The sequence below is a fragment of the Chiloscyllium punctatum genome, chromosome 7 (assembly GCF_047496795.1).
Source record: "Chiloscyllium punctatum isolate Juve2018m chromosome 7, sChiPun1.3, whole genome shotgun sequence".
In the NCBI taxonomy this organism is placed as follows: domain Eukaryota; kingdom Metazoa; phylum Chordata; class Chondrichthyes; order Orectolobiformes; family Hemiscylliidae; genus Chiloscyllium; species Chiloscyllium punctatum.
In genome coordinates this window covers 78,746,584-78,769,270 of record NC_092745.1, presented here as the reverse complement: position 1 = coordinate 78,769,270, position 22,687 = coordinate 78,746,584, and the positions used below count along the sequence as shown (strand labels likewise).

Genomic DNA, 22,687 nt, shown 5'->3' with positions numbered 1-22,687 from the left:
TGTTCAGAGGAGGTTCACGAGAATGGTTCCAGGAATGAAAAGCTTAACATATGAGGACTCTGGGTTTATACTCAATGGAGTTTGGAAGGATGAGGGTGGGATCTAATTGAAACTTACAGAACACTGAAGGGCCTGGACAGAGTAGATGTTGAGAAGATGGATCCATTGTAGGACAGACTAGGACCTGAGGGCATAGCCTTAGAGTAAATGGAAGACCTTTTAGAACGGAGATAATGAGAATCTTCTTCAGCCAGAGAGTGGTGAATCTATGGGATTCATTGCCACAGAATGCTGAGGTGGCCAAGTCATTGAGTATATTTAAGTCTGAGATAGATAGATTCTTGAGTATCAAGGGGATCAAGGGTTAGGGAGAGAAATCAGGAAAATGGGGTTGAGAAACTTATCAGCCATGATTGAATGATGGAGCTGACACGATGGACTGAATGAGCTAATTTCTGCTCCTACATCTTATGATTTTATAATGTGGGCTGTAGATATTCTCCTCCCTTGTAGTCTTCTGGTTGCTGCAAGGGTCCAACAGAAATTCTCACCTCTATTTGCAAGCTTCCGGTTTGATACTGGAGCAATATTCCAACAATGCAATGTCTTTCAGGTCTTCTGCTGATGCATGGTGCTCTAGACTGAATTTCACATCTGGGAAGTCTTCAATTATATTTGTGCTGTTCTTTGACAGCAGTTTCCTTTGGCTCTTCACTCTGGGATCAGAAACTACCATTTTTCCAATTCATTTCTTAGACTCTTGCATAGCCAGGACTTCCTTATTTCAGGAACTACGTGAAATGGATTTGGATGCTGCTCTAGTTGAATGCTCATTGATTGTAAATGCTTGATAATTTCATAATGCAAGGGGATATTCTCAAGTTCTATGGAAGATCTTGTTGCTGCATCAATTTGTGGCATTGGTCACAATGATTATGTTCATGATCTCTTTGAAGAGGTACAGAGTTTCTTCCATAGGGTGATTGTCATTATCAATTATGCTTCAGTGGACATCATCCTCTTCTATGTACTCAAAACGTAGTGCAAATTCCAAAGTCTCCTGCTTGAGCTGTTTGCTGTGGTTAATGGTGGCCCAGTTTGTTTTTTGTCTACCTGCTCTCTGAAAAGCGTCATACGATCTAGAACCCTGAGTAGCTGCAGATATGGGATGTCATCAATAGTGCTGTCTCAAAGTGGTAAGGTTTTTTTCTCCTACTGGTGAGTAAAGAAGTTGTAAGGCTTCACATATTTCCCTGCTTAACAAAGAGTAAAATTGATTTGGAAGGATATAGCTAGCCAGTGAAATTTCTTATCCCCTGTGCCAGAGTCTCAGTCATGTGGCCTCTGTTGTCATTGAGGAGTTCTAGGCCATGGATGCAATATGTGGAAGAAATCTTGTCTCAGCCACTGCACAGCAACTGGTAAGACAGAGATGGCTGGTCCTATATTGAGATTAAATTTTATTTTGCGTCCATTGACAAAGACTTCTGCACTCCAGAAAATCTGATACCTGTGCTATGCCAGCAGTCTGAATATAAGAACATGCTGACTTGTTCTCTGTCTAGCTTGTATAAGAGGCCTGAGATAACTCAGAAGTGATGAAATCATCCAAGCCATTATGCAGCCTGGTCTGAGCCCACCATCATGATGTAACTATGCATGGCTTTGTATTGGGTGCTTGGCTAAGTTTACTTTCACCTGGTTACATTTACTTTTGTCAGCCTCAGACTCTGGGGCTGTTTGCTGTTATTTATGGCATTCCTGCTTGTTGCTGGTCTCAACATATATTGTTGTCTGTTTGTTGCCATTGCTGTTGGACCTGTTTGTTCACTTGGTGTTTGCCATTCCATCCCCATTCCGACTTAGTCTTTACCTGAGGCTTACTGTTGTGGCCTGTTTCCTCTGCTGCTATTCTTTGTTTTAAATTTTTGTGCCTCCACGTTTCATTCCTTTTGTTCCAAGAAATGTTATTTTGATTTTGCTTACAGCACCACGTTGGCAACTGTTCATTGAACAGGTAAAAATCCTTCCATGACTGTGAAAGGAATTGCTCCAGCACAATGTCAGATGACCTGATGTCATTTCCTATGATGCCATCAGCCATTGCCTTATGCGAAATTGATCAACCCAAATATGAGAAGGAAAATCTATCTCCACACATTTAGCAAATATTTTTCTCTCTTTTTAACAACATTTCCTATCTAGACTTAGTCTCAAGCCTCAACTAAATCATAGAAAAATCAACACAGTGTATTGACAAGTATGAAGATCAGAAAACTAAAGATCGAAAATACGAACTGTCAGTTTGCGCCTGAGCAAAGGAGTAAAAATTATGGATACAGTGAAAACCTGGGGTCAGTGGTGGCAGAAAATGGAAGTGTAGAAATTAAGCAATGGATTTGCTCTGATTAAAACAATTCAAAAAAAGTGTAGTGAGTGTTATTTGGTAGTAAACCTTTTTTGAGATGGAAGAGTGCACAGGACAGTTTAGAGGCTGGCATTTATTATATGGTGTAAGACACAATTAGTACTTGACAGGGTTAACTGATATCAGCTGAGATAAGGTCCACTCATCAGGATATGAAGGACTGTCCTCGAGAGGAGCTCATGAGTGTTTTTCAGTACCAGTTCTAATTGTTAAGTTGTATGTCGGTAAACAGTAATAAGTACTTATTCTTAAAGTAAGCCAGAGGTTTCACTAGAGACTAACATGTAACTCACATGTAATGTAATTAGCTATTAAGGACAGTGTGATAAACATATTCTGTTCAACAAGTGCAAGCCTCACTTTTGTTGAAGATTACATGTGGGTATCCTTCAACATTCCGTATCAGTAACTTAGACTAGTAGTAAAAAAAAAAGCCTTGGTGGCAACAAATCTCTCCAAGGTCTCTCAGATGGTTCTGGTGGACACATTCCACAACATACACCAATACAGTTCAGAAATCTGGACAAAATCAAGAAGACAGAAACAATAACTTAATACTAGCTGGATGTGGATGGTCAGATGAATGTACAGAGCCATGAGAAAGAACAATATCTAGAAAAGTATATCAGCGAGGTTAGGGGCGATTATGGGAAAATCAAAGAAAATGGTGGCAAAGGCATTGAAATAACATGGACATAGAGATAATGTATTTTAGCAAGTGATGGAGATGTTACTGCTCAGAAGAAGGAAAAGAGAAAAGGCCTAAAACCTTATGGGAAAGATGCTGTGGTGAAAGACTCAAACACATTGGAACTGGAAAAAGATTGGATAACTGACAGAAGATGGGAAAGGGTTATCAACCAGCACATGGTATTCCCAAGTAAAACAGAAGAAGTTGAAAGAGGTAGTAGCAAGGAATATTGATTACAACATTCCATCATATACTTTTACATGTGTTGCTCATGAAAGTACAGCCAGTTAATCGGGCAGGCAGTCTAAGAAAAGTGAGGGGAATTTTTAATTAATTTTCTCCTGATTGTAAAGTTATCACATGATTCTCCACTCAGCAGTCCATTGAGCATTTTGTCCAAACTCAAATTAGCACATCTAGAGGTGAACAAATGCTGCAACATTTAGTTTGGATAAAAATAGAATGTTTAATACCCTCAACAGTTGGATTGTCTTCAAATGTATTTTAATCATATCCACTGATTGCCTTCTTACTCATTCTATGGTTAAACTTCAGGGACACAAGCAGCTCTGTGGCACCACACCTTAATTACCATTCTCCAAATTTAAACTTGAAAAGTGAGTGCTTCAGTGTGGCTTTATCTGACATGGGTCACTGCATAGCCGGAATTCTGTGTAAAGGAGCGTTAGACCCAATTGTGACAATTCCAATGTTACCCATGTTGATAGTATCTAATTCATTACACACTATGTACCAGCCTAGGATAATCAGTTCAATTCTAGTATAGTCAGTTCTAGAAAATCAGAACTAGTATAGTTCCACTTCATCCCAACTGAGCTATCACAAAGAGCTAAAATTTAATTTATTGTTGTAAAATGACAAAATAAAAAGAAAATGTCAAAAGACTAGCCCAGTTAATTCTACGTTATTACGTATAATATCACCTTTCTGGATACTACTTGCCCATTTCCAGTTTATGCAAACAAACATGAAACACAAACAAGGAAAGATGATGTCACATTAAAAACAGCTCTGATCTCAGTTCCCTCAGTGAGGAGTCTCACCTTCATCGTTGCGTGGCTGCTGTGGAAACATATAGTTTGTCAACACTCTCTGTTTTGTTTCTGGATGAGACTCAGTTTGCAGAGGGATTAGAGCCTTGGACTAAACCAGAAGCATAAGAACAGAGAGGAGATTATAAACTGAATGCATTATTTGAATTATCACTTTATCAAAAAACAAGGAAAAAGCTAACATCATTAATCTTTTCATCCTAACAGACAAATGATGTAGTCACTGTCTCATTTAAATTTGAATAAAGCTCTTAATAATGATTCAAGGGCATCATGTCAGAATGAAGATCAGTGACAATGACCAACAGGTCATGCAGCATCTCTGGAAACGAGAATAGGTCAAGGATGCTTCATCAGAACGTTTCTGTTTCTCTCTGTGCAGATGCTACATGACCTATTTCCAGCATTTTGTTTAGTTTTTATTTCAGAATTGCAAGGATTTGTTTTGTTTTGGTTAAACTGCCTGTATTTAAAAGACAAAAACAACCATTTTGTTTAACTTAATAGATAAGAGAGAAACTACCTTTGAACTCAATCAATACTTTGACTAAATTCTAATTTTTATTTTCTGTTTCAGTCTTTGAGGCAATCTACATCCCATCGGTCCTGAATGGAGTTGGTTGGGTTGAAATACTTTACATCATGGTATGATGTTGCAACCTGGATGAATTGGATGCTCTGAAATTGGATCTTGTGTTTCATTTAAACATTGTTGATGAGCTGCCAATATTTCCATTGACAGTTCACATTTCTGCAACGTTGAATTTCAAATGCACAGAAAGTGGTGTGAGGCAGTCAGGATGATTGGAAAAAGATTGAGAGTCAATTTTGGATTTGATGTTTTAAAGGCATCTTCGGAACATGTGCTGTTGGTCCCCAAAATTGGGCCTGGTTTATATTTGCCTATTTGTGTCTACAATTGATTAACCACAGCTGTTGGTTAGTACTGTCTCAATGTTCAGCAAATTTTAATGAAGAACTTTTTAAACATTAGGATTCTTCAGACATTAGAGTGTCTTTATCGTTAATTACAGGCAAAAGAAATTTGCAGGACACTATAAAAATACATAGAGGGTAAAGTACGCAAATTGGAAGCTCCAGGAAATGAGGAGACCTCACGGAAAGTGTTATTCAGGAGATCTTAGGTCGCTCTTACTAATTATTGACTGGTTGGCATGAGTTGGACTGAAGAGTAGGATTGTTTAAAGTAACTGTCTGATTATCACTCCCTGCAATTATTGTATGCAAGTATAAATGACCAGTCCTGTATAAACCCTGTAATATCCAATGACAGGATTGAACCAAAGATAAGCACATAGTTAAGTTGCATGAAACCCAAACTAATGACTTCTACTTCAATTTAATGATACGTGCTGTTGCGTGCTGAGAAGTGATGCAACAGGAAATCATTAAAATTAAGTCTGAATCTGTATAATCTTGCATCTATGCAAGTTAATGATAATTTTAAACAGCGAATATCACTGTTGTGATTTGTTTGCATGGCCAACGTTCAATTACAAATTTTGCACAATCACAGTCAAGCCAATTATAGGGTGAAATTCATTGTCAGCAGAGGTTCAGGTTGTTCAGTAGAGGAATATTGAGCCAACAGAATTGAAAATTTGGCAGGCTGTATAATTGACAGAATTCCCTCTATGTTCTGTTTGTACCCTGACCAAAGCTGATTTTCACTGTCAGAATCATTCATTTTGGCTTTGATGATGCTTCCCCCTTCATCTCCTCCTGAAGAAGCTGTTTCATTTGTGGCATAGAACTCCAGGAGTTATAATTCTTCTAGAATCTCACTAATGAGATAATCTTCTTGTGGAGGATAGGATGGAGCTATTGCCACATTACTTGACTGTGAGAAACATGCCAAGCAAATTTTGCTGCCATGAACTAATACTCACATCAATACAGTAGAGGACAATTGGAACAGGCCTTTTAAAATATCAAACCTAGTATGAAACTCTAAGTGGTCTCTTCGAGGTGTTAGGTGGTAGTTGGAAAGGGAGTGGGGTTGGTTCTTTGAGGAAACCAAGAACTCTAATTCCTGGCATGCCTGGGAGTCATGGCACAGGCTCAGAGTGCCAACATGCTAAGTTATGCATGGCCTGTGCCTTTTGTTTATTAGAACCTGAGAACTTCATCAGCCAGGGTCATCAAGATGGTATCTGTGGGGATGCAAAGTGAAGGCAGTCTATTGGGGTGCAAGAGAAACCAAGGACTGGGATTGATGTGAGAACCAGACCACAGGATCCAGGACAGCCATAACAGGTTAGCCACATGAGGATAATGACTGAGGTGTTTGGCAGGAGGGAAAGGTGATTTATTCAAAACGTGAGCTGTTGTAGCAGGTTCCAGTTTGTTAGAATACAGTGAAGTCTTGGAGTTCAGTAGTCATAGCTCAGTGTACAGGTTAGGGTTCAGGAAAAGCCTGAGAGCTGTAAGGGCATGAAAAAGCTTGTGAATCATTAATACATCAGAGGAACTAAGTGTGGGGTTGAAAGAAGCCCATAAACAATGTTCTCTTTAAGCTGCATGACCATCAGGAAGCTCCATGTATGGTGTTCAGTGTGCCAATGAATAGCCTCTGTTTCTTGAAGCTGCTGCCACAGAGCTCCATGCAACAGCAAAAGAAAATTACAAGGAACATTGAACATATGCTGTATTTGATTACTGCATCTGAGAAAAAATGTAACTCAGAGAAACACTGGGGCAGCAGTAGTGTCTGTGAGTGACACTAGAGAGCAGTCTCAATAATCCTGGGAAGCACAGTTTCAATAAAAGAGAAGTGAATTGCCAGTGCATGAGCAGATGTTGAGGCAGTCTGTGATGGATAAGTCTTTGAGGGAGGTCTGTAACTTGGGTTGTTGAGAGTGAATAATTGGAATTTGTATTAAGGTAACAAAGTTTCAATCAGATCTGGTGATCCACGGTGATACTAACTATATCTGGGGGGGAGGTGTGGGCTGGGGTGTTGGGTTGAGAAATCTATGAGATCTGTCTTGACTATATTTCGTATTTGGATGTTAGTGTGTCAGCTGTATGTGCACGTTTAAGAGAGAGAGAGTGGGAATGAGAGAGAGAGAGAGACAGATTGTGTGACAGACAGCAAGTTGTGTGTGAGAGAGGTGCACGTGTATGTGCATACGCGCGTGAGTGTGAGAGACAGAGACAGAGTTGTGTGTTTTTTGCATGTGAGAGTTATGTGTGTGTGGGTGAGTTTTGTGTGTGTGTGTGTGGAAAACTTTGTATAGCAAAGCTTATTTTTGGTTGTTTGGAACAGAGGGACCTTGTGGCCTTATTCCCTTAGTATCTGGCAACACAAATAAAATTATATAACAAACCTCTTCAAACAATTTGATAACCATGACAATTTCAGCTATTAAACTAAAACGTCCTGTTATGTTGATCTGTTTATACCCTAATTGACCAACTATACATTGGATAGCAGTCAGATGTATAGTCTGATGATTGTTCCCTTGAAGATACAACAGTGTCAGGACTAAAAGGAAAAGCCAGGGCCAGTAAGAAGGGTAACATGTACTACAACCTAAGAATACTAACACAATTACCGTCTTTGAACAACTATGTTCCTGCTTAAAAACATTTAAATAGAAATCTGAAAGAAATGCTTGGTTTGCAAAGAACAATACTTTTCTACCTGAATGTTCACTCTTGGCCTGGGAGTGCAGAGCCAGGACAAATCCCAAGGATGCAAACCTGGCTTGGGAAGAATTGCCATTGATGGTCAGATTTTCATTCTGGGTGTGGAAGGGTTGCAGGAGTGAGCTGGGTGACATAGAAGTGAGGTTTACCAGCCCCAGAAGCAGTTGAGTCACAGTTTGTCAGGTGTGGAAGCAAAGAATAGGTCCACCTTAGTGTTTTGGTATTGTGAGGAAAAGAGTAAAACAAAAACAGCCTTTCAGTCCTTACCCCTCCACATATTCCTCATGATCCACCTATGTAACGTCATGATCCCCGATACACAACTGAGTCCAAACCTTTCACACCCTCCATGTCAATCCATGCCTCCCAATTGATCCCCTTAATCTTTCATAGCTCCTTTGCTGATTTAATGTCAACTGATGTCCACATCCTTCTTCTTCCTCCAAGCCTACTCATCCAATTCTACTATGGGCAGACCTCAGAACCAGAAAGCAATTAAGTAATTAGATATTCATTGATGAATTCCCTATTAGAAAAACAACTCTGATAAAAACTTATCCACTACATTTATCTTCTTTAAATCCCTTATTAAAAGAAGGAGTTGTATTCATAGTCCTACTTCAAATACTCACGCGAAACTGTCAATCAAATGGTGAACTGACAAGCAACCAATTGGCAGATTGTGAAATTATTCAAACAGCACTAATCCTGCCTGTAATGATAACTCTCAGGTTTATATTCACAGACAAAGTGAAGTAGCAAACACTAATTTTTAGTTAAATACTGTAACCAACTTTCTTTGCAAACATTTGAAGTGCAGGAGATTTAAATGACTTGACAGTAATCTTTTATAGCAGCCATGGACGGTTTCAATAAGTTTATGCATATTCATTTCTTTTTTCACAACCCCAAAGGGGACCTTTCCTCCCTAAAGGGTACATAACCTCACCCAAAATTGTCCTGGCAGCATATTGAAATGGGTAACCAACCACTCTAAAGAATCCCAGTAAGTTTTGACATTCTTCTAAAGACTCTTGTGATTCATTGGCAGCATCCCACCTCTGGACTAGGAAGCCCAGGTTCGTGTTCCACCTGTTCCAGAGGTACGTAAAGACATCTCTCTGAACAGATTATTAGAAAATATTTAGTCATTATCCTGTTACATCTAAAGTGCAAAGGCTGTGTTTTGGACATCCTGCTAACAAAAATTAGATCTGATTGAAGGCCACTGCACTTTAACATGTACAGCTGCCTCTGTGAATCACCGATGTTCAATTCACATTCTATTTACCCTTGTAAAACTGGGGGGGGGGGGTGGGGGGAGTGGTTTTAACAGTGAGACTTCCAGATTCAGTCTTCAGACATCATTCACACTTTCCATCTCTGCAAAAATGTAGGCTTTCCTCTGTATTTTGGTTCAACTTAGATTTTCAGTCATCCCAAAGGGACATTTAGAAAACGTGATAACAACAGATAATCTTCACTTGTTAAGTCATTTATCTAATCTTAGTTGTGCTGAAAAGAACAATCTAAATCTGGGTATTAACCAAATCTAATCAGACATAAATTTAGATTTCAAAATATCACCATACCAATCACAAAAGTGACAAGTCTTTGCCAACTTACTTTGACCGATAAGCTATTAAGTACAAAGGAATTGGTTATTCAGTTCCTTAAGCCTTTTCTGCCATTCAAAAAAAATGTCTGATCTGTATCTTAATCCATTTTGGATCTGTAACTCTTAAAACCTTAGCTTAACAAAAAGTAATCTGACTTAATTTTGCAATTTTCCATTGGTCAAGGGCCAAATTTCCATCTGGAAAGGGAGGTGGATTTCAGTAACTGATTGGTTACATTTATTTTTATTCATCTAGGAAATCCTATTTTCCCTTCACGTTCCCTATTCTAAGCAATCTTCCTCTGATGGGTCAGGATTTCCTTATGTGCAAAATGAATACCTATTCTCACCAAAATCAGGTATTTGATTTTAAATGGGAATCAAAAACAGATTTCATCTTCCACACCATTTTCATCTGTTACTATTAGGGCTTTGGAAGCCCAGTAGAATTACATCAGGTTTGACAGTTTATGAAGAAAATGAAAAACTAGAAGAGTTTGGGTCAGACTGAAAAATGAGTGTAAAATGTTTTCGCAACTTCAAATTTCATTATTAGATGCGACATTGTAATCTAGATATGTTTTTAATTGATTGATTCTTCATAGTGTTTGGCCTTTAAAACTAAGTTGACCCTTACATTGGCCATTACTGGATTAGTGGTGCTGGAAGAGCACAGTAGTTCAGGCAGCATCCAACGAGCAGCGAAATCAACGTTTCGGGCAAAAGCCCTTCATCAGGAATAAAGGCAGTGAGCCTGAAGCGTGGAGACATAAGCTAGAGGAGGGTGGGGGTGGGGAGAGAGTAGCATAGAGTACAATGGGTGAGTGGGGGAGGAGATGAAGGTGATAGGTCAAGGAGGAGAGGGTGGAGTGGATAGGTGGAAAAGGAGATAGGCAGGTCGGATAAGTCCGGACAAGTCAAGGAGACAGTGCTGAGCTGGAAGTTTGAAACCAGGATGAGATGGGGGAAGGGGAAATGAGGAAACTGTTGAAGTCCCCATTGATGCCCTGGGGTTGAAGTGTTCCGAGGCGGAAGATGAGGCGTTCTTCCGCCAGGCGTCTGGTGGTGAGGGAGCGGCGGTGAAGGAACCCCAGGACCTCCATGTCCTCGGCAGAGTGGGAGGGGGAGTTGAAATGTTGGGCCACGGGGCGGTTTGGTTGATTGGTGCAGGTGTCTTGGAGATGTTCCCTAAAGCGCTCTGCTAGGAGGCGCCCAGTCTCCCCAATGTAGAGGAGACCACATCGGGAGCAACGGATACAATAAATGATATTAGTGGATGTGCAGGTAAAACTTTGATGGATGTGGAAGGCTCCTTTAGGGCCTTGGATAGAGGTGAGGGAGGAGGTGTGGGCACAGGTTTTACAGTTCCTGCGGTGGCAGGGAAAGTGCCAGAATGGGAGGGTGGGTCGTAGGGGAGCGTGGACCTGACCAGGTAGTCGCGGAGGGAACGGTCTTTGCGGAAGGTGGAAAGGGGTGGGGAGGGAAATATATCCCTGGTGGTGGGGTCTTTTTGGAGGTGGCGGAAATGTCGGCGGATGATTTGGTTTATGCGAAGGTTTGTAGGGTGGAAGGTGAGCACCAGGGGCGTTCTGTCCTTGTTACGGTTGGAGGGGTGGGGTTTGAGGGCAGAGATGAGGGATGTGGACGAGATGCATTGGAGGGCATCTTTAACCACGTGGGCAGGGAAATTGCGGTCTCTAAAGAAGGAGGCCATCTGGTGTGTTCTATGGTGGAACTGGTCCTCCTGGGAGCAGATACGGCGGAGGCGGAGAAATTGGGAATAAGGGATGGCATTTTTGCAAGAAATAGGGTGGGAAGAGGTGTAATCCAGGTAGCTGTGGGAGTCGGTGGGTTTGTAAAAAATGTCAGTGTCAAGTCGGTCATCACTAATGGAGATGGAGAGGTCCAGGAAGGGGAGCAAGGTGTCAGAGATGGTCCAGGTAAATTTAAAGTCAGGGTGGAATGTGTTGGTGAAGTTGATGAATTGCTCAACCTCCTCGCGGGAGCACGAGGTGGCGCCAATGCAGTCATCAATGTAGCGGAGGAAGAGGTGGGGAGTGGTGCCGGTGTAATTACGGAAGATCAACTGTTCTACATAGCCAATAAAGAGACAGGCATAGCTGGGGCCCATACGTGTGCCCATGGCTACGCCTTTGGCCAGCCTTGTGTTTTTGTTCATGTGGCAGTGCTTTTCCAATGAAGTAAGCACTACAATGCAATTAAAATGTTACAAACTATTCTGACAGATTGTGTCATCATATTTTCTGCTGTGATATAAAAACTATCTTTAAAGCAAAGGTTTCAACACATGGAGAAATAAAACTAACCACTTGTTATTTCACAATGATTGTGAGGCCCTTTACTTTGAAATTTAAACAAGTATCTGCTTTTCTTTCTTCATAGATACCAGTGTATTCTTTGATGGCTCTGGCTGCTTTCAATGCCTGACTGAGTTCCAAATGATAATTGGTCTCAAGGTATTTCATTCATTTGAAAGTATATGACAGTTTGAAGAATTTGTAAAGGCAGGTTGCCTCTTTGATGTGGTTCTTGGTTTGTTGTCACAAATAATAGAATTAAAAATATTACAAATGTTTCCTTTTCAGATGGCAGAATGCATTTTTCCATAACATAATAGTGGCTTTTATTAGATTGTGACACGTTTTATTCCTCAGAGAATGTAAAATATTTTTCATTGATAATACTCCATCAAAGTTGAGATCGGTAGATAATGCATACTGGATGAGTATGCCATTAATAAAATATGGTTGGGGGGTGGTACAGTGAGGTGGTGGAGTGATCTGGGAAGACATGGAAGATACTTGGGAGCATAGGGATGGCAATGTGAGAAGCATTGACTTCCATGATGAGTGGACAGTGGGTTAAGGGATAAGTTTTCAGTGCCTTTAAACATTGTTCCTGACAATGAACTCCACTTGCCACAGCTTTTTTTCCTGATTAACTTAATCTATCAATTTCAACTTTTTGCTTCCACCTACAATATTTACTGTGCCACCTAGTCCGACATATCAGCAAACTTGGCTATACAGCTCTCATTATTTATTCCCCTTATGAATACAATGAAAATCTAAGGCCCCAGTACAAATAAACTGGTAACCAGAAGTTATGTTTGCAAATTTGAATATGTACCCTTTATTTCTGCTTCTCATACCACCTAAATAATTTTCTATTCGAGCCAATAGATTGCCTTCAATGCCAACTGCTCCCATTTTTGTTCACAGTCTCATGTGCAGAACTTACATGGAAGAGGGTTTGTTACTGAAAAAACATTCAAAGATCTGTTAGTTGTTTCACCAAAAGAATCAACTACATATGTTAAACTTGACAAATCCATTTTAGTTCTCTCTGTAGTTATTATTCATTCAAATATTCAGTCACTCTTGCCCTAACAACCATTTCTAGTGGTTTCCCCCCAACTGATCCTTGATTAATAGACCAATAACTTCCTCACTTAGCTCTCTTCCGGGGAGATGTTAGCATAGTGGTAATGTCACGCACTAGTAATCTAGAACTCCAAGGGTAGATGGTAAATGCTAAAATTTGAATTCAGTAAAATTCTGGAATAAAAAAAACTAATCTAATTGTGTCAATGATCATACAAACTGTCTTGGTTTCCTTTCCCCTTTAAGAAATCTGCGATCCTTACCAGCACTGTCCTACAAGGGACTCCGGACACACAATAATGGGGTTGACTCCTAACAACAGTGCAGTAATTATTGCGATGCCCATAGCTCAGAAATGAATTTTTAAAATGTGGACTGATATTGGAATTTTTTTCGACCCAAAGAGCAATTTTTGTATTTAGAGTTTTGAAAGCATCAATTTCCTCACTTACTTATTTTATTATCCTGGAATGAAAACCATCAGGTCCTGGAGATTTTGCAGTCTTAAATCACATTCATTTCTACATAACCTTTTCATTTTAGTTGTATTGAATGGGGTTAGTTTCCTTAATTAAAAAAAAACTTTGTATATTTTTGATTTTGTCATCATCTTTTTGTTTAAGATTCACTCAAGTGAGTGTCCTAGCTAGGCAGCATTTATTGCCCATCCCTAATTTCCATTGGGAAGGTGGTGATAATCTGCCTTCTTGAACTGCTGTTGGTCTACCCACATTGCCCTTACAGAGGGAATTCCAGGACTTTGACCCAGGGACAGTGAAAGAGTGACGATGTATTTCCATGGTTTGGAGATACCAGTGTTGGACTGGGGTGTACAAAGTTAAAAATCACACAACACCAGGTTGTAGTCCAACAGGTTTAATTGGAAGCACACTAGCTTTCGGAGCGACGCTCACCTGATGAAGGAACGTCGCTCTGAAAGCTAGTGTGCTTCCAATTAAACCTGTTGGACTATAACCTGGTGTGATGTATTTCCAAGTTAGGATAATGAGTAACTTAGAAGGGAACTTGGAACTGATGGTGTTCCCATCTATCTGCTGCTCTTGTCCTTCTAGATGGAAGTAGTCATGGGCTTGGAAAGTGCAGTCTAAGGATCTTTGATGACTGACACAAAATAATTACTGAATAAGTTTGTTACCTTCTATTTATCGATATTGACTTACTACTGATATCAATTTCAAACCCACAACTAACTTGACCACATGCCCTCTCAACCATGCTCCTAATTCCTCCATCTCCACACATCTACTACCATGATGAGGGATTCCACTCCAGCACATCCCAGATATCCTCCTACTTTAGCGACTGTAGTTTTCCCTCCTCAGTAATTAAGGATGCCCTTAACTGCATATCCTCCATCTCCTGCACTTCTCCCCTCTAGCCCTCTGCCCCCAAAAAGGAAAGAGTCCTCTTAGTCTTCAGATGGCATTCTACCAACCTCTAAATTCAATGCATCATCCTCTGACATTTCTGCCACCTACAATCATACCCCATCACCACAAAAATACTTCTTTTGCCACCCTTATCCGCTTTCAGCAGGGACCACTCACTCTGTGACTCCTTTGTCAACTCCCCACAAACTTCTCCGCCACACCCATTATCTTTCGCTGCAACTGCAAGTGATGCAACACCTACCCCCACACCTCCCCCTCATCTCTGTCCAAGGCTCTAAACAATAATTCCACATGCAACAAAGATTCATCTGCACTTCATCCAACTTCATCTATTGCATTTGTTGCTCCTGTTGTGGTCTGGTCTCCTCTATATCAGGGAGACCAAAAGCAGACTCATGGACTGGTTCATGGAGCATCTAAGTTCTGCACGCACTAACCAACCCGACCTTCTGGTGGCCATCCATTTTAATTCTCTCTTCCACTCCCTCAGCGACATGTCCATCCTCGACCTCCTGCACTGTCAGAGTGAGGCTAAATGGAAACTGGAGGAACAACACCTTATATTTCACCTGGGAAGCTAGCAGCCCAATGGCCTTAACATCCGACTTCACCAGCTTCAAAGTCCCTCCTCCTCCATTCTTATCCCATGTCTAGCCCCACCCCTTTTCACCTCCCTAATCTGTTCTAGCCTGTTCACCTTCCCACTCACCTGTACGCTCCACTCTTCCCACTGTCTATCACAGTAACCCCCTATCTGCATCTACCTATCATCATCCCACCTACCTTTCCCCTAGTCCCGCCCCCTCCCTCTAGTTATTCTGGTCTCTTCTGTCCCTTCCCAGTCCTGACAAAGGGTTTAAGCCTGAAATGTTGACTTTCTTGCTCCTCGGATGCTGTCTGACCTGCTGTGCTCATCCAGCTTCACATCTATTGACTCTGACTTCCAGCATTTGCATTTCTCACTGTCTCCTTGGTATCTTCTATTGTCCGACACTAAGAGCTTGCTACATTTCTTCCCTAAAGTATTTGTAATGAACTTTGTTTTCCTTCAAATTTCTTGCAAGCATTTTCTCTTATATTCTTTGTGTTTGTAGCTCCTCTACCTTTCTTAGTGTCCTGTTATTATTAGTGCTATCTTTTCCAGTCTGCAGAATCTCTGCTTTTATTTACCTCATTATTTTCCTGATAAAGTTCTGTGAACAGAAAAATGTAATGTTTTGATATTGGAGACTGTCAAAGAAGTGGTAGTGAATTTTCCATCTGCTATGAATTCCATTCAATTTTTCATTGTGATTTTGGGCCCAGACTGAAGTTGAATTGCATACTCTCCACTATAAGATTCTGTACTCCACATCAAAAAGCAACATTTATGAGAAAATTGTAACATAGAGTTTAAAAATTACTATGTAGTGTAAAAAGCTTTAGTGTTTAAGCATTGAAAATGCAGATTTCTCCATCTTTATTTTTCTATTTAAATGAAGCATTTGTTTGATATTATGGATGTGTTCAATTTGTATTAAGAATGCTGACATTTTGTTTTCTTTCCTTAATCTTGGAAAATAAATGATGCTCCATCCATACAATAATTTTGAAACTTTATTTTTATTATTGGAGTATGCAAATAGTATGGAATGTGGAATATCAGGAAAAACCTCTATTCAATAATGAACTTGATTGAGATTTTGAAGAAGTAACAGAGGATTGATGAGGGGAGAGCGGTGGACTCGATCTATTTATACTTTAGTAAGGTGTTCGACAAGGTTCCCCATGCGAGAGTGATTAGCAAGGTTAGATCTCATGGAATACAGAGAGAACCAACCATTTGGATACAGAACTGTCTCAACGGTAGAAGAGAGAGGATGGTGGCAGAAGGTTGTTTTTCAGACTGGAGGCCTGTGACCTGTGGCGTGCCACATGGATCAGTGCTGAGTACACTACTTTTTGTCATTTATATAAATGATTTGGATGTGAACATAAGAGGTATAGTTAATAAGTTTGCAGATAACTCCAAAATTGGAGGTGTATGGACAGCGAAGGAGGTTACCTCAGATTACAACGGGATCTTGATCAGATGGGCCAATGGGCTGAGAAGTGGCAGATGGATTTTAAATTAGATAAATGCGAGGTGCTGCATTTTGGGAAAGTAAATCAGAGCAGGACTTATACACTTAATGGTAAGGTCCTAGGGAGTGTTGCTGAACAAGGAAACCTTGGAGTGCAGGTTCATACCTCATTGAAAGTGGAGTCACAGGTAGATAGGATAGTGAAGAAGGCGTTTGGTATGCTTTCCTTTATTGGTCAGAATATTGAGTACAGGAGTTGGGAGGTCATGTTGCAGCTGTACCAGGACATTGGTTAGGCCACTGTTGGAATATTGTGTGCAATTCTGGTCTCCTGCCTATCGGAAGGATGTTCTGATACTTCAAAGGGTTCAGAAAAGATTTACAAGGATGTTGCCAGGCTTGGAGAAATCGAGCTATAGGGAGAGGTTGAATGGGCTGGGGCTGTTTTCCCTGAAGCGTCGGAGGCTGAGGAGTGACCTTATAGAGGTTTATAAAATCATGAGGGGCATGGATAGGATAAGTAGACAAAGTATTTTCCCTGGGGTGGGAGAATCCAGAACTAAAGGGCATAGGTTTAGGGTGAGAGGGGAAAGATATAAAAGTGACCTAAGGGGCAACCTTTTCACGCAGAGGGTGATAGATGTATGGAATGAGCTGCTAGAGGAAGTGGTGGAGACTGGTACAATTGCAACATTTAAAATGCATTTGGATGGGTATATGAATAGGAAGGGTTTGGAGGGATACGGGCTGGGTGCTGGCAGTTGGGATATCTCGTCAGCATGGACGGGTTGGACCGAAGGGTCTGTTTCTGTGATGTACATCTCTATGACACTATGGCTCACGATAATCAGATAGCTGATTCTGTGGTAATTACTGCTCATTGGCGCGAAGTTCTGTAATTGATCTTTGGGAAGAATGAGACTGAAAAATCTGATTATTGATTTGTAGTAGCTCACGTTTTTAGATTAGATTAGATTAGATTACTTACAGTGTGGAAACAGGCCCTCCGGCCCAACAAGTCCACACCGGCCCGCCGAAGCGTAACCCACCCATACCCCTACATCTACATCTACCCCTTACCTAACACTACGGGCAATTTAGCATGGCCAATTCACCTGACCTGCACATCTTTGGACTGTGGGAGGAAACCGGAGCACCCGGAGGAAACCCATGCAGACACGGGGAGAACGTGCAAACTCCACACAGTCAGTCGCCTGAGGCGGGAATTGAACCCGGGTCTCCGGCGCTGCGAGGCAGCAGTGCTAACCACTGTGCCACCGTGCCGCCCACACGTTCATTAGTCCCTGTTAACCAATTGTTTAAAAAGGATGGTCATCAGATGGTATTGACATCATTGAGATATTTTAGTTAACTTTTCTTAAACCACAAAATGAAATTAGCCTAAAATTAGCCCTTAATATGCCTCTGGTAGCACTGAGCACAACTGAATATGTGCATGCATATAATAATTATGTATGAGCAACATTAACAGGAAATGTCTTTAGTAAAAGGCAAGGGATTTTAAAAAAGAATATCCGTACCTTAATCAAATTCCCATCTTGCTAACCCCAGATTGAAATTTTACAATTATCTTAGAGAAATATATGATAATTTATCATTTTATACTGTCAATACCAAAAATATTGAGTTGATCCTTCCTCTCCTACAACCACCTGGAATTGTGCTAGACTTGAGTAAAATGAGACCACAAGCTCAAATGTAAACTTTTGCCAGCTATAAAGGTGTTGGGCTTGCCATTATAAGACAGTGGGGTAAATTTGAATGTCATCCATACTATTTTCATTGTGACCAGAGCACGTGAGAACTCTTCCAGTTAATTCAGATCGTGACTTTTGGAAGCACCCTGCTGAGGAATTGGCAATAGATTAAGTAAAACGATCTTGACAATGACCTCCTATTTAGCCCATGCCTTCTCATCACCCTCTACCCCCCACCTTTTGTTATGGCAATTATCCATCTTTCGCTCCTGCATCCTCCATACCATTTCTTCCAATTTAACAATGTACAGAGAGTCCTGCAGAATAGGCCCTTCAAGACTGACTTACCTACAATAATACAACTTTCCAGCATTTGAACATTATAACATCTGTGTACTTGTTGTTAAAGGTTGAGAGGTTTCCTGTCTCTGCACCTTTCCAGTTACTGAACAATGAGCCATTTAATAAACTGGCAAATCTCTCAGAGAGGACAATATAGTGGTACACACATTGTTCCCACCACAGAGAAAGCTCTGGCCCAATTGTTATACTAAATGCCTAGATGGTTCATTTGGTTGTCAGATTATACCCCATGCAATTGATCATATAATCTCGGCGACCAATGCAAGACGAATCAAGTACTGCATTGTCATGGGTGCCATCTCTCAGAAATACCTGAATCCTCTTAACTGTCAAGATGGATTTAAAAATCTCATGCATATTATACGAAGATAAGTACAGGCACTGCCTTAGTGTTTAAAATCACACTAACTATTCTGCCTACAATAATAATATTGTTATTTGCAGGACATGTTCATCTGTGTGTAAAGCATTGAAAACACATCAAGAATTATTAATAGGTTCTAAAGCAGTTTGGGAGAGCCTGAAGACTTGAAATGAATATGCAGTAAACCTTGCTTTAAAACTCACTTCATTTATCGTTCAGATACCACAATGCCTTTTGTTATTTATTACATTGCAAGACATTAATAAAGTCATAAACTCTGCAGTTTAAACTGATGAAGTAGTTTAATTTGTCATTCTTAAATTAAAATTGTTATATTGATCATATTGAACCATCTGTTGTCAGATTTAAAATTAATTAAATCCCTTTGGAAGCTGGTGGTAAGCCCAATTACAGAAAAACTATTCTCTTCACAGCTAAGCAAAGGCATTAAAAATAATTAATATTAAAATAATGAATGGTTGTGCAGAACTGAGGAGAAAGAAAACATTCAGTTTGGACATTTTGGAGAACAGAGGATTAAATAAATAAATACTAAATAAATATTCTTAGTTTAAGTTTTCTTTTACAGCAAGGACCAGGCTACTTCTTGAATTTAATTGAACAGCCATGGCAAACAATTCTTCAGGAGAAAATATGGGTTCTGGGTATATTACACTGAGTGAATTGGGATAAATTGAACTTTTGTTATGTAACTAACCATAAAATTGTCATTTTCTACAGCTGTTTTTAAAAAGGTTATAAACTATACCACAAATTGGACATCATAGTTTACTTTTCAAAATTAGAGAAAACTTGCTCAGTTTCTAAAATAGATGCACCATTTCTGAAAGCTATAAAGGAAAAAGATTGCAAAACATACCTGTTCTTCCAAATATGACACAATTTAACCACTATGATTTTTCTATAATCTCTCCTATACATTTTGAACTGTACTTCCTGAATTCTGAAGGAACTGTTCCCCCCACAACATTTTGGTCCATTCCTCAATCACCCCTATACCAACACTACTTCCCATAATATCTTTCCTTGAAAGCAAATTGAAAATACTGGAAATACATTCCAATTGGAACCCACTCTTCTTATCTCCTCCCTTCCAACCATCCAATAACCAAAACACTCTTTCAAATTGAAAACAAAACAAGTTACTTCAACTTCTTTCAATTTAGCATAATTGTTGCTTGTCGTGCAGTCTCTTCTACCCTGGGAAGACCAAACACAGATCATTGATTGCTTTGCAAAACCCCTTCATTCAGTTCACAAACTACAATCTCCTGTTGCCTGGCTGAGTATTAAGAATTAGAGAATATTGGTTAATGAATATTTTTCAAGCTGGATGTAGATTTGTAGTAGAGCTCCTCAGTGGTCAGGATTGGATCTTCACTTTTCTTGATTTATATCAATGATTTAGATCTTGGAATGCAGGGTAAAACTTCATAGTTTGTGGATGAAAGACTCAGAGAAATTGCAAACGTAGAGAAGGACAGTGTAGAACTTCAAGATTATTAGCAAATTGTGAGAGATAGTTGGCAGATAAGGTTCAATGTGGATAAGTGTGAGGTGTACAATGTAGTAAAGAACACAAAGAGACAGTATAAAGTAAACAGCATAACTCTAAAGGGTGTGTCAGAGCAGAGGAAACTAAGTGAATATATGTATGCCATTAAAAGTGTCAGGACAAATGGAAAGTATATAATAAATAATACTGTATCCTACATTTCATTAATAGCAGTGTAGAGGACAAGGACAGGGAGATAATGCTGAATCTATACAGGATATTAGTTAGACCTCAGCTGGAGATATTGTATACAGTTCTGGGTGTTACACTTTAGGAAGGATGAGAACGCATTTGAAAGTGTGCTGAAAAGGCTGAGGAGAATAGTTCCAGTGATGAGAAGTTTTAGTAATGAAGATAATTTGAGGAATTTGGGACTGTTTTCCTTGGAGAGAGGAGGTTAAAAGGAGATTCGATTGAAGTTATCAGAATTATGAGAAGTCTGGACAAAGCAGACAGGGAGAAGCCCTTCCCATTCAGAAGAGGATCAAGAATGAGAAGGCACACATTTAAAGTGATCGCTAAGTAAGTAAAAACATTTTTCAGATCTGGAGTGCACTGTCCCAAAATTTGGTGGAGGCAGTTTCTATTGAGGGATTCAAGAGGGCAATGGATGATTATTTAATTAGAAATTACATGCAGAGTTATGAGAAAAGGATGGGAGAAATTTAATGCTTATTTATAGAGCCATTGGGCTGAATGAAATTCTTCTGAACTGTAACTATTCTGTGATTCTGTCTTTTCAATTCTCTGCTCCTTTCTAATTTTGACCACAGCCTCTTGAATCGTTTCAATGAAGCTTATGGGTGGTATGGTGGCTCAGTGTTTAGCAGTGCTGCCCCAGAACACCAGGGACCCAGGTTCAATTCCAACCTCAGGTGACTGTGTGAAGTTTGCACATTCTCCCTGTGTCTGTGTGGATTAATTACTCTATAAATTACATTTAATCTTGCAGGCTTTAATATGTTGCAGTTAATTACTTTGTAATTTGCAAAAAATCTCTATTGAATCACTCATTCTGAAGTATATAAATATTTACTCACTCATTAACCTTCTGCTGCATTTCACAATGGCATCCTAACTCATCTAGAACCAGATCATAGTGACATTATACATCAAATTTTTGACCTTTCAGGATTTTCTTTCACATCACTCAGTACACACTGTCTTATCATTTCAAACTGGCATTCTTCTCCCTTTTATGAAGTTGCTACTCTCCTCTGTCTTCTCATGCAAACTGCCACTTTTTGATCCCCTAGAGTTCAGAGTACTCCTTGCCTCCCAATGCCCCTCAGCTAGTCATAGAACTCTCCATCTGCACCTTGTCTCCAATAATGCTGATGCTGTCATTCTGTGCCCAACACGGTCCCCATTCCCACCAATAACAAATCCGACTTCTAGTTTCTCCTGTCTTACTCCTTCAGTTCTGCTCCCAAATTCTACAAACAATTTCACCCTTCCACAACTCCTCTTGTTGCCATCAATTTCCCCTCTCTCATTCAGTTTTCACTCATCTTTCTTTTCACCTTCATCCATTTTCACTGTTGTCAATACCAGTCTTCATTTTTACTCTTCCTTCCCCAATTATTTCTATCCTGATGTGCATTCTAACCCTCGCCTTTGTAATACATTCTAGTGTTTTCCCTTCCATTGCATTTGATTCCTCTACAATCCTCCTTATATTTCTTGCTTTCCTCTCCTGCTCATTTGCATTTCTTGCTCTTTCTGTTCCCTTGATCTTACCTTCTCATGCATGTTGTGTTTCCTTTGTTACTCTCCTTCCATTCAAACTCCACCACTGCTGTTTATTTTTGTTTCACCTACTCTATGCTGTGTTGTTTGTTTAATGACTGACAGGTCTTACTTCTTTTCATGTGTTCTCAATGCTAATACACATTTTCACCTTTCATTGTGCCTTGTGTCATTGGATTCCTCAATTAAAAATAAGCATCTAAAAGGTGGGTTGCTACTTTTACCAACTCTGGATAATAACTTGGTTTTATGACTTCTGTTAAATGAAGCAGTGGAGTCTGAGTAGGGTAATTCCTACAGCCTTATCCTAAAATATAGTTAGTTTGCTTGAGGAAACTTATTTCGTCTGCATCCAATATTGTTCTTGGTTCATTACCTGATTATCAGATAGCCATAGTGCTGCCAGCTCTTTAAGCTTAGTAAAACTGAATGGCAAATTCTTCAACCTAAAAAAGCAAACATTTTATACATGAGAAGTTGTTACAGTCAATTCACATTGTTTCATCTTTTGCTTTTATTAGCTTCATGCTTCTGATAGTTTTAAAATCATTATAGT

At 39.8% G+C, this 22,687-nt stretch overlaps 1 protein-coding gene across 18 annotated transcripts in view; it reads right to left on the bottom strand.

Annotated features, from left to right (window-relative positions):
• Positions 1 to 22,687, bottom strand: part of lrrc7 (leucine rich repeat containing 7) — a 617,417-nt gene that overhangs the window by 115,956 nt on the left and 478,774 nt on the right. For all 18 annotated transcript variants that reach the window (XM_072574143.1, XM_072574142.1, XM_072574141.1 and 15 more), the window contains 2 exons: positions 22,508 to 22,577; positions 4,184 to 4,283 (listed from right to left, as the gene is read on the bottom strand). In XM_072574143.1, coding sequence (XP_072430244.1) covers positions 4,184 to 4,283; positions 22,508 to 22,577 — 170 coding nt within the window. The remainder of the gene's footprint in view (positions 1 to 4,183; positions 4,284 to 22,507; positions 22,578 to 22,687) is intronic.